This window comes from Cupressus sempervirens, chromosome 6 (genome assembly GCF_028749045.1).
Source record: "Cupressus sempervirens isolate cs-2001-9-10 chromosome 6, ASM2874904v1, whole genome shotgun sequence".
Taxonomy (NCBI): Eukaryota; Viridiplantae; Streptophyta; class Pinopsida; order Cupressales; family Cupressaceae; genus Cupressus; species Cupressus sempervirens.
This window is the reverse complement of record NC_143123.1, coordinates 521,897,636-521,910,721: the sequence shown is the minus strand read 5'-3', so window position 1 is coordinate 521,910,721 and position 13,086 is coordinate 521,897,636. Positions and strand designations below refer to the sequence as shown.

Sequence of the window (13,086 nt, the reverse complement as noted above, 5' to 3'; positions counted from 1 at the left end):
GGTAGAAACAGGCTCTAAGAGGCTCCCTCATGAACAAAGCCCATTTTGGGAATCTTCTCCTCATTGTTCCCGAATTACTCTACTTGTCACAAACTCCCTCTTCATTAGAAATACAGAAGGGTCGGATTTGAATATTTTGGATGGTTAAATATTTTATCTTAATGTTTATATGTTGGTGGGATCTACATGATACTTAATCTGGTTATTATTATTACCAAATTTGATATTAAATAAATAAAATTAGAATCTTGTCTATTGTCATTTACCTTGTGATGAATGTATTTAATTTAAAATCTTCTTTAATCTAAATATATAAATAATTGACAAGGATGGGTGGTACAGTGTACATACTGGGTACGATGTACCGCTGTTCTGGAGTTCACGTGAGGGGACCAAGCTCGTGTCCTCGTTCCCACTATGACTCGATGTAGTAGTTTGTGCATTGTCGATGATTGCTATGGTTGGAGGTATGAAAAGGTGACTACCTTACGTGTTTTCCTCATTCCGGCTAGGTTAAGGGTATTGTTCCTGATGCGAACCCTTTTATGCTTGCAGGTTGTATATGAATGTGCCAAATGTAAATCGATGCCTCTACGCTTCATACTCCGATTGAGTTTGGCAAATTGCTGCACTGTCCTTTCGTGTTGCCAAATTCCCTGTCGGTACTCCCTTTTGTATTGTTAATGCTATATTGGTTGTTTCTAAAAGTGGTGTATATGTCCGTTCATAAAATGAAATCTCAAATCTGCCTTTTTCCTTAGTGTGGGATTGCGGTCCTTTATAGTGTGAGATGATGATGTGGAAAAGGCACATCTCCTCACTTAATTTTATATTGCATTCACTTATTAATTTATATTGTGATTATGTTGGATAAACAAATAATAATTATATATGGGTTTTGTTATTTGCAATTATATTTAATTAACCATTTATAATAACCAACAATTAAGATTATGTTGTTATTCAACTACTATATTAAAAACATTTAATTGATAAAAAAAATATACATCAATGATAATTATATTGAAAAATAAAAAGTTTGTGAGTAACTATATATATTATTGAGGGTCTGTGACACCGTACGGTTTCCTTCCCCCCTTTCATCCATACGTTACATTTCGATTGTGTCTTGGACTATCGTTTCTCTATAAAATTCAATTGCTTGTTCTAGTATGACTCTTAGCAAGGATCCTTTGATTGGCAAGAATGTGACATATTTGGGTGTTCCTCTAATGGTCTCCCTTGTGATATGTGTTCGGAATTCACATCTGTCAGAACTTGAAGATGAGTCTTTTGTACCTATATTCTTTGCAGTTATCCCTTCTACATCTGAACTTTCTTCTCCTTCCTCCGTGCTCCAAGTGTTGCTGGAATCTTCTTGCCTTATCCTTGTTTTCTTTGGTTTTCCGCTCCAAGCCCTAAATGTGTCCAAGTGCAACTAGTAACTTATTGTAAGTCGATAGGGTTCCACTCTATTTGTCAGAACAATTGTCCCCCAATGCTCTAGAACAAATATCACACACAACTATGCTGATAGTAAAGCAAAATAGCAAAATACATCATCATATATATAAATGTTTTAGTCCAAATAACATGTATTTTACCAATTTCGCAATTTTAATGGTCTATTTTAGGGTTAGAAGGTTGGAATGACTAAACTTAGAAAGTCAAAACAAATGATTCTTTGGCCAAATTCAGTTTGCGACGTGCCGCAAATTTGCAAATTCACCATAAAATGACAAAATTTGTGTTGTGTTATGCTAATATTTGGATTAAGCATTGGGGTTATCAAGGAAGAATTTGGTCACATAGAATTAAAAATATGCTTTGTACATAATGTAAAGAAGGTTCTTTTACAGAGAAAACCTAACAAGTCCCCTGGAGTAATCTCATCTAAAAGAATGGAGAGCACCTTTAAGCATGGACAAGCAGTATGGGTTACCCAATGTTTGATTTTTGATAAATCCTCTACCAAAGGAAAGACAACTAATGTTGGCATTCAACATCTATTAAACAAACATAATAAAGTCTTAGTTGCATTCCCTCGATACTCCCACCAAAAAAGGCTTTGAGCAATCGATAGTGGTAGAAGAATTGGCAAAACCAATTGTCACTAGTTCTTACTATAATCCAACTAAATATAAAGAGGAAATTGAAAAGACGATGTAAGAACTATTAAAAATGTGACATATTCAACCAAACTCCAATCCTTTTAATTCTTTCATTGTAGTTTCAAAGAAGAAAGATGGCACAATGAGGATGTGAATCCATCCTAGGGCTCTAAATAAAAAGACAATAAAAAATCAATATCCCAACCCCCAAGTGAGCTAATTGATGAACTCTATGGGGTAGTGAACTTCTCAAAAATTGACCTTCCATATGGATATCATCTAACTAAATTAAGAAAGGAGGATATAGCAAGAGCAGTCTTTAGATGCTGTTATAGTCATTTTGAATTTCTTGTTCCCCACATTTGACTAAAAAATGCTCCAACCACTTTCCAATCTTGCATTAACCACATCTTTAGAAAATGGATAGGGAAATCTCTCTCGATCTTCTTTGATGTCATCTTCATATATATAGTAAAACTTTGAAAGAGCACCTAAGACATATAAACAAAGTGTTAGAAATATTAGAGCAACACTCCCTATTTGCCAAACTATCCAATTGCAAGTTTTGGGATGAAGGAAATTTTGTATTCAGGACACAAGGTTGTTGTCCAAGGAGTCAATGTAAACAAGGAAAAGATTGAGGTTGTAAGAAGTTGGCTAAAACCCAAAACTCTAACTTAGAGGGTTCTTGGGACTTTGCAACTAGTGACAATGATATGTTGAGGGATTCTCAAAGCTAACTATGCTACTCACTAAATTGACTAAGAAAGAAGCATTCTTTTGGAGTGAAGAAACATAAATAGAGTTTCAAAAACTTAAAGAAGCAATGAGTCGTCCCATTTTCGTAATAGAAGACCTCAACCTTTCAATTATATTGCAATGCTTTAGGGGAAGGTGTTGGATGGATATTTTGCAACCGACAGTTTTGGGTAAAAATTCAGTCGCAAAATAGGATGACCAGCCACAGCATGTGAGACAAAGTCTCTCCCACCTTAAAGGGAAGGCTCCCCCTTCTCACCATTCCTTGGATCAACTCAAGGTATGCAAGATGTTGAGAGATTTTATAAAATGGGTGTTACCAATATTCTTCCTTCTTAACTTTCAAGAAAAAATCCACTTACTCGTGGAGCAAGTAATGGGCAGGGTGAATCTCTAACTACACCTCTATCAAGAGCTGGAAATAGTGACACCAATAAACATTCACTAACTCAAAGGCTAGCTGAAAATGTACCGGTTTGGCTCTAAGTCCGGTCATACTTCTATATGGAAAAACTTTACAATTAGGGCACAAAGACTCCTAAAAGTAAAAATTACTTAACTATTTTGTGAATTAAGAAGAAAATATAAGCTACAGACAAAGCTTCTAGCTATATACTTCCACAATTGCTCTTGGTCAAAGCTCTAGCTCCAATTGCTTTTTAACACTTTTCTATTCAATTCACGAGATACAATTACCAATAACACAAGATAACATGAATCAAAGATAACTTGGATGAATTATAGACAAAGCTTACAACTCACACAAATAACAATCCACTTAATCGAAGTTAAGTCTCAAATGCTCCTTTGTATTCACTTTCTCTCCAAATAGTGCTTACACAAACTAAGTTCTACTAGCACAATTTCTCTAGCTCTCCTACATAAAGATAATGATGATTTTACAATGAGGGGGCGCTCCTTTATATAGGCACAAGAGTTGAGAAAAAGGTGGAGGAAAAAGTTGGAGCAACTCAACCAACTTTGACCAAGTCTAACTAGAAGAGAAAATAAAGAGTTACATGCAACTCACATTACATCCTTTTACATACATGTAACTCACATTACATGTAATTACACTTGTTCATGGAATGCATTCTTTACAACTACTAACATGAAATAAAAACAAAAACAACAATCTCAAAGATTGTTTCTCAGTGCCTTGAATTTGACAATGATGTCAAGCACTGTGGGAAGATCAAAAATTTCCATGGTCTTCAATATGGCTCCTGCTCTCACTGCATTTGCATATGCTAATTGTACAACTTTGGAATTTTCTGCCACAGTATCCAAGAAGTGTTTTGTCGAGGATTTATACAAGACAAACTTGTTAATTGTGTGTGAACCAAAGTCTTTGAAATCTACATCAGCATTGATCCTGATTGCATACTCTAATTTTACTCTTTCTACTGCAATAAGATTACCAAATTCATCAATAACATGGCATCCCATATGTTCCAAATCACAAGTAACACTTGCTTCAATTGCTTGACAATCTCCAAAGGCCACCTGCAACTTTCTGATCAGCTTCCTCAATGTTTCCTCTTTGTAACCAATGAGACCTTGATATCTATAGAACATTTCACATGACGGAAGAACGTCACATGAGACCAAGGCATCCAAATCAAATCTTACCATTTCATCCCAATCATCAAGGATTTCTTTAAAGTTATCCGCTTCTTGAGTCAAAGAAGAAATTAAATTTTGCTCCATTTCATTCATTTGTTTGACGTGCCTAAGAACTGCAAATGTCTCATTGATGGCTCGAACTCCTTAAGAAATGATTTCCTGTATCCAAGACTTGGCGGCTTCAATCAGCTTTCTCTCCTTAGATGTTTAAGACATAACAATAACATTTTGAGAAGGTTGTTGCTGAATGACATCGTTTAGATGAGAGACCTGTTTCAGTTGATTTTTCTTTTCCCATAGCTCATGATTGCTCTTTGATACATTAACCAATGCATCTTGAGCATCTTGCAAACAAATCAAACATGATTACTTTCCAATTTCAACCTTAGTAAACTTGTAATCAGAATGAGTAAGTTCCTCAACAGGTTTGTCCACTAGGGGCTCAGCAACTTCAACAAATTTGGTTTTATCTAAATCAACTAAAATCCTTGAAACAATCTTATTTTTCAAAGATTTGGATTTGTTCTTCTTAACAAGGAGATTGTCCGGAGGAACAACCACTTTTCTCCTCTTCGTTGTTATTTTGCTTAACCATGCAGGCATGTTGAAACCTTCATCCGTAGAAGCAAGTACAGTGGAGACTATTGGCATTGATCCTGATTGTATTTCCGCCGTAACACAACAAGACTCAGTCTGCACAGCTGAAGGCATAGGAACATGTTGAGAAGACTCCGTCATGAAAAGCTCAAACCCTGTCAAAGATGTATCAAGTTGGAAAACTTGACCACTTGTAAGAGTTGGAAAATCCTCAAACACGTTTGCTAAATGTTCATATTGTTTATTTGCAGGGATGCGAGGAGCAGCAGAGGAAATAGAAAGAGCCATTATGTTGACTTTTGAGATTGGAATAGGAGTGAAAATAGTGGAGAATGAATCCACATCGTCATCAACTTCATGCAAAAAAGGCTCTTCATGTATAGAAGGTGCAGAAGCTTGTGCAGACTTTGGGGGAGATATGATCATGACTTCCCCTTCTTCATCTAAATCTTCTTTATCATGTCCTTCAGAGATTTGAGATGATTTGGCTCCTTTTCCACCTTTCAATTTGATTTTGAGGGAACCTTTAGCATCAAAAGATGAGGCACCAAAGGACCAAAACTTCCACAATCCAAGCCCATCTTAGGATTTACTATTTTAAGGCCTTTATTTTTTAACCATTTGTTGGTGTTTACCAAGATAGATTGAAATTTGCCCATGATAGACGTACCTTCCTTTTGTTGCCACTGGATAGGAAAAGGGCACTTCTTATCAAAGCCGACTTAATGAAACTTTGGATCAAGGATGTCGCCATCATCTTCAACTTGGAAATCTAAAGGGATCTCCAACATGTTAAAATTGATTATTTGTTGTAGCATTAATCTGCAGTAGTCCATCTTCATAATGTCAAACTCTGTCCTCGTATCAATCCAAATGTCCTCGATGCGATGAACATGAGTATAAGCTCTCTTCATTTGAGAATTCATCTCTTGGTAATCAAAGTCAAATCTGGCTTTGAACTTCTTTAAGGTGATCAACTGCAACTCTGTTTCCATGTTCTTTGCCTTAGGTACAGAAATGATCTAATTGTTGCCAATAGACAAAGGCTTAGCTGAGGTAATGCCAAAACCAGGCCTATGCATAACATGTTGATCACTCTTCATGTCCATGAGCTGTCTAGCTAGCTCCATCAAGATGATTTAATATGTAGCATACCTAGGTAAGGTATACAGCTCACCTTCGAGATATCCAACTCTCAGGTATGTGAAAGTTGGAAATTGAATGAAAATATAGCCATATTGGTTGACCTTCTCCCATGTCGCATCAAATACTCTTTTGACAGATAATTGTTTATTGAACAAGCACCGAAAATGCCCAAAGAAGGCATCTTGAACCTTTCTGTAATAGAATTTACTATTTGCCAAAGTGATTTGGTCATAGTAATCCTAGATAAGAACTTGAAGATGATCTCCCTTGGTTGAAAGACCAGAGAAAGATCCCATGGCAGCAGCAATATAAACAAGGTAAGAGTTCATGTAGAAGGGTACCGATGTTCCCACATTGAGTATCTGCTAGCAAAGTGCAGTGCTGATGAGCTCTCCCCAAAAGATGTGTTCTTTAGTCTCCATTATTTGAAACATGAACTTATACATCCACGGCTCGAAATCAGTAGAATCTTTAAGGCCACATATTCTGCCTAGAAGGATGATAAGATCCTTATATTCCTGTTTGAAGTTAGACCAATGAACGTTCTCAGGCCATCTTGAGAAGTTATTTCTTTTATTGTCTAACCAGTATAGGTTGACATACTTCCAATAATCACCTTTTTGCCCATTCTAGCATGCCAAAGATGATTCCTTGGTCAAATCTGCACACTCTATGTGGTACCTTGAAGATTTGTTCAATGACCTTAGGATCAAGGCTAATGATAACCTTGTCGTCCGCGTCCTTGATAGTCTTTGTCTTTCGAGTAAAACGTCGCGCACATCCGAGAATGAAATCAGGTTCTATGGCTGTCTAGGGAAAGTAGACACCAAATGAATGTTATTTCTTTTGATACACTTCATTTCATGGCCAACTGGAGTTCCAACTCTCTGTAGAAAATCAGCCACGACCAAATGACCATTTTTGTGTCCATCATGTTATCTAGAAATCACACCCTTGAAAGATCTGGAAGCCCACACTTCGAGAGTTGTTTAATAAATATGGATCCTCTCTCATGCGGGGGATAGCTTCTTCGTGGTTGTCCATCATACCAGGGGTTAAAATTCATAATTGAGAGATACTCCCGCAAAAAGGAGGCATAAGCACATAAAGCCACTTCATCACACTTCATCCTTAATCCAAATTGAGAAGTCTAAAGTCTTCAAAAGTTTCATGTTGGTTCCCAAAAGAAGCATTCGCTCCCAATTTGGCCAACTTATCTGCCACCTTATTTGCCTTCCTGTAAACGTGGAATATCCTAAAGTTCTCAAACTCCGTCAACAGGCACATTATCTATCTTATGTGCTTATCAAGATGCCAAGACTACATTGATAATAATCTCTGAATCTTTGAATCCATTGATAATAATCTCTATATCTCCTTCCAAATGCACTCGACGAATACCCATTTTAACTCCTAAGGCTAGAGTCTCCTTGGCTGCTTCACATTCTGCCACATTGTCTATTCCATCCCTTAATCGTTTTGCCACAAATACTAAGGAGTTACCCTTATGGTCTCTTGCTATACATCCACAACCAAATATACTTGGGTTTCCTCGAGCAGCCCCATCAAAAATTATTTTTATCCATCCTTCCTCTGGTGGTTGCCAACAACACTTTTCCTTTCTTTGTTTAGGATCTACCCTTGTAGGCCCATTAACAGGCAAAAATAAATAAAAATTATAAATATAATATTATTACAATTTAAAACATTACTAAGAATTGTATTTCCCTCAACATAAGGTATAAAAGGAAGGAGAAATTCATTTGAAAGGGGATAGGGAGCAAGGAAAAAAAGGAGAGGAAAGCAACCAAAGAAGAATCAATGGAAGGAAGGAATGTGAAGAAAATAAGGAAGTTACTCTTTCAAAGAGCAGCAATGATGAAGTATTGAAATGCTTTCAAAAGGGTTGTAATTATGAAGGTTTTGACTATTTCAAAGAGGGAAAGTTGTCAAGAGTTATGTCTCTTGCCAAAAGGTAGACGTGATAAAGAGGTCTAACCTCTCCCTCACATTGGAAGATATAAACAGAAGAGGGATCAAATGGAATGGAAGAAAAGTAGATGACCCTTACTCCTAGTAATATGGAGTAGGGTCAAATTTATCATTTAGTATTTAATACTCGGGCTAAAATATAAGTCTCATTATTAGATACATTAAAAAAGGACATTCCTCTCTTACAATCTAATTGCATAATGGATGATAGAATTATTGTTGCTCAAAGAAAGAAACAATCTACCCAAGGCTCCCTCATGGATCCTACCCATATTGGGACTCAAGTGCCTCAGAGTGACCAGATTACTGTTTGCCCTATACAAACTCTCTACCCATTACGAAATCAAAATTAAAGGAGTTCTTATGATCTTATTATGGTTACTAACGACATTATCAAAGTTGCATTTTATTGCTCCCACAATATTACTAGAAATTTATAATCCATATTTATTAAATATTATTTTTACTTCCCAATTAGCATATCTAGCAATTGTACATAAGAATTCCACTTTAACTTAATATGACAATGTTTATAGATTATATATTTACCTTTATCCTTGTGTAGTACCTTGGGGTTTAGTGGCGGGTATAATGTACACTACCACATGAACAACTATTATTGGCCCCTTTTTAACTGACCAAGGACCTGATGATGCGCCTAAGAAGAAGGGCCCTCTCGACCGAAGCTCAATACGACTCCAACATAGAGGGCCTGAGATGATATTTATTACAATCTAAAGTGCTTCTTGTCGATGCGTGTACTTTTCTAAGCTTTCAATCTAGAATATAGAAGATTCTCCAAACTCATATCTTGGAAGTGAAAAGAGTTGCAATCAAATATAGTCCTAATGGGGGAAAGCAGCACATTCAAATTGGCAAAAGAAATCCCAAGAAAACAGAAACAACATGGCAATCCATATTAAAACCAAGAACAACTAGCGACATCAATATAGCTTGTTAAAAACTCATTATAACACCATTGTTGCATTTAATAATCAAAATTCTGAGATTCAACAAATTTCTGAAGGCTGAAGCCCAAGCAAAGTGTAATCCAGGATAAATTGGTATGTTCTTAAGAGAATCAACTTTCACATTCTCAACATCTAGGCCTTTTCAAACACTAGATATTAAAGATAGCTTTCAGGATCTTACTATGTGTAAAAGGGTTACAATTAGAAGTTCTACAACTGGCCAAAAGAGGCAGTAGTTTAATGACATGAGAAAGGAGACATAGGCACTATTTGGAAGATTAATGATGTCATATTTATTAAAATGTAGCAACAATATCTCCAATAGAAACTGCTTAGATATAAGTTATACAGTGTCCCCTTTAATGACTAGAAAAATTAATAGTGTTATTTTAAGTTGGGCACAATGATTTATTTTTTGGTGCAACTTAATAATATTTATTTGATACATAAAAGTGATTAATTGAACACTTAATTATAAACAGCATTTAATCATTGGCATTTTTTCACTTTGGAGTTTTTCTTTTGAATTTGCATCCGAGGACAAAAAACGTAAAGCTGTTATGATAAAATCTACGTTACCAGTTCAGATGTGGGTCCAAGAACCCAGTGCACAGATGTGCGGAAATTTTTTGGAGGTTTGGAAGCATTTAGGAACATGTGTATATATATGTATGTATATAAACAAAAAATAAATAAAGAAATATACAGAATTGTGAAACTAAATCATTTGACCGTATAATACTCCATCATTGATCAACGCCAAATGCAATTCAGTAACAAATCTAGCTGAGTGAAAACCCTCATGGATTTCTACTTTAAAGGTGTTGACAAAAGCCCTCATCTCTAGCATTGGCAATTCCACACAAGAGTTTGCAATTTTTTGCATATTTTCTGGTTGAGCAAACAAGATTTGCAAACAAAAAATATATTGCCATCAAGGAATCTAGTTTTCAGCACTTTCAGAGTTGTCCATTTCTTGAGTTTCTAATTTCATTCTATTTTTAGAGTGCCAGCTTTGCATCAAAATCATACACTTGAGGGCAATTTGAAGCAGCCACAAATATTCCAGGGTATCAAATTGTCAAATTGGAGGCAATCAGCATGGCAGGGTTCACACCAGTCATACAGGGGTTTGAGGAAGCCATATTACTGCTACACAGTCGTTGACATTCTCCTTTCATCCTTACCAATCACAACTACTTATTTACACCTTCCAAAAGACCGTACATTATTTGCTGTTGTCTCCAGCAATTCCAGACACATATCTGCATTTTCAATGCCAGTTCATAGAGCATTCCATACAGGTGTATTATAGTTAGAGGGTAACCGTACAAGTCTGAGTTCATTGACCTGTCATCAATACAACTGTTCCACCATCGTATTTAGACAGCCTATGATTAATTTGGCAATATAATTCTGAATTTTAGGTTACAGCACAGTAGAAGAATATTGTAGTTTGTACTCGTTGCCATTAAATAAAATATCAGTTTGGAGTCCAAGTTGCATATGATAGTGTTTTGTGTTGAAACTTCTGTCATGCATGCACCAGCAATGTAACAATCGACTCCAATCCTAATTTGACTACTTCTTAATACTTGAGGGCTTTATGCTGCCTGTCCATTGAAGTAGAGGTTTTGATACAGTTTCCAATCAGTGTTCGATTTATTTTCGTTCTGCTGATTTTAGTTAGCTTTACCCAGAATTTTGTTTTTAAAAAGAGAAAATTAGGGGCATTACAGAATCTGTTTTTGCTTCTTGCTAAGGTGTTGATATATTTTCCTCCTTGGTAGGCATTAGTACACTATATTTGGCTTTAACAATTCTACAGGAAAAGTGATTTTGGTTATTTCATCAAGAATTCTATGCTCACTCACAGAAAGCAATTTTGAGATAATAGCCATAAGTGGCATGAAGGCAAAAAGGGTGAATGGAACAAGGACAATGCATCTAGAAGGCCTACAAGATTGTCAAGGAAAAACAGTAAGCTCTCTAACAAAATGAGATCCCATTGGATTAGTCTGGTGATATGTAATGGGACAACATCACTCAATCAGGATTCAGAAGGAGATAACTAGGGTTGGTCAGCAGAGAATCAAAAATAATTGGAGATTCAAGATGCAGCAAATAACTAAGTATATGGTCGAAGCTCCAAGAAAGTATTATACAGAATTTCCCTTTTGGAAACAATCCTTGTTAGCATCATTGGCATTGTATCTGTCAAAGTGCTTTTGCATTGTTTTCTTTTTTGCTCACTTTGATAATTAGTGTGTTTATCTGCAAAAGAACATGTGATTCGTACATTGAACTAAGAAATTTTCTCAGTTTTATAATCAACAAATAATCTAACGAATTTTCTTACTTTTATCAATACATCGTTTATCCACTTCTAAAAGTAGGTCAAAAAATCCCTAAAAATTATCATCAAGCTTTTTAAGGATCATAGGGGAATGTTAAATGTCAATTCAGGAGACAAAGAATTGGATGCTCAGTATGTCTATCTTTTGAAGGTTCCATTGTAGAGTGGTCCAAGGCTCCAGGCTACCAGATAAGGTTAAGTGTACTGACCAATAGCAAATTATATAAGCCTGACACAAAAATTAGTGAAAGATGCATGGGGAAATTTAGGATTCATCCTTCCAAGTTCTTTGTAAATGAAGCTATTTGTAAACTTGCTCCTGTTCCAAGTTGTAATCACAAATAGAAACAAGGTGATTCTATCAATACTTCCTAATAGGAAAAAAAAAAGTGATATGTAAACCCTGATATTGCAAGACTCATGAACAAATGGAAAAGCCAATTCTCTATGGACTATTCATCAGTATTTTGATCATCTCCAATTAGTTGTGCTTCTTGAGTTTATGGACTGAAGATAAACATCAAGGAAGACAATAATAAATCTGTAAATCTGAGCATTACAATGCTTAAGAGCACACGTAAAAGCCATGTCAAGATGGATAGCTTATCAGTCTATTGACTGCGTTCAATTGGTTTGATGAGATGATTTTATGAGTTCCTTTTAATTGGAAAACAATAAGAAATCTGCAAGCCTTGAAATTACAAGGCTTATGAGCAGATAGGAAAGCCAATTTAGTATGGATTACTTGCCAGTTTTTTAATCATTTCCAATTAAAAGTGTGTTCCTTCAGTTTATGGATTCATGATATATGAAAATAAATACATCTGATTTAAATTTTAAATCAACAGTCAATTATCAGATGATACAAGGATGCAAGATATTTACTGTTAGGCTAGGGAAGTTATTGAGAGCATCTACTGAAGCCCAGTCCTCAATCTTATTTCCACCTGAAGCATGTGAACTTTATCAGGATAAAATAAGGAAAGGATCGCAGAAGAACTTTGCAATGAGACACAAGTATCAGCTTATTAAATTGGAAAAAATGCATTTCATACTTACCAAGAAGCAGGCACCGCAAGTTCTTGAAGGGCTTGTTGCAAAAATTTCTTTGCTTTATCGCATTCAATGAAACTTGGTCTAATGCAGAAGAATTCGGATAAAAAATGTGTTTGATCATGTTCTTGCTAAGATGAAGCTGTTCCAATCTGAGAATAATAATAAATATTGGATAAAAGGTAATTAAGATAAATGAATAGGCTTGCAATTATATATATGAATATGTAGGTAATCTATGTAAGCTTTGATATGGTGCATGTTGTCTGAAAAATTAAACAATGCGCAGGAGCAACACCCTTGCTTAGAGTACCTGCTAAGCTGAGAAAGCTTGACAATTTCTTCCCACGTTTCTATTTCATTTCCTTCCAAACTCAAAAGCCGCAAGAAATCAAAACCATGAACAAATGTAGATGGAGAGGAGACTGTAGGAAAGGATGAATCTTCAACTGAAGGCTTGAAAAAACAAAACACA

The 13,086-nt window shown here is 35.7% G+C and overlaps 1 protein-coding gene across 1 annotated transcript in view; it reads right to left on the bottom strand.

Moving 5' to 3' along the window:
• PFI (tubulin folding cofactor E / Pfifferling (PFI)) overlaps window positions 1-13,086 on the bottom strand; it is a 198,055-nt gene that overhangs the window by 133,918 nt on the left and 51,051 nt on the right. The window contains exons 6-8 of the mRNA XM_089788779.1: window positions 12,925-13,067; window positions 12,618-12,763; window positions 12,444-12,505 (exon numbers count right to left, since the gene is read on the bottom strand). Of these exons, the coding sequence (XP_089644905.1) occupies window positions 12,444-12,505; window positions 12,618-12,763; window positions 12,925-13,067 (351 nt within the window). The remainder of the gene's footprint in view (window positions 1-12,443; window positions 12,506-12,617; window positions 12,764-12,924; window positions 13,068-13,086) is intronic.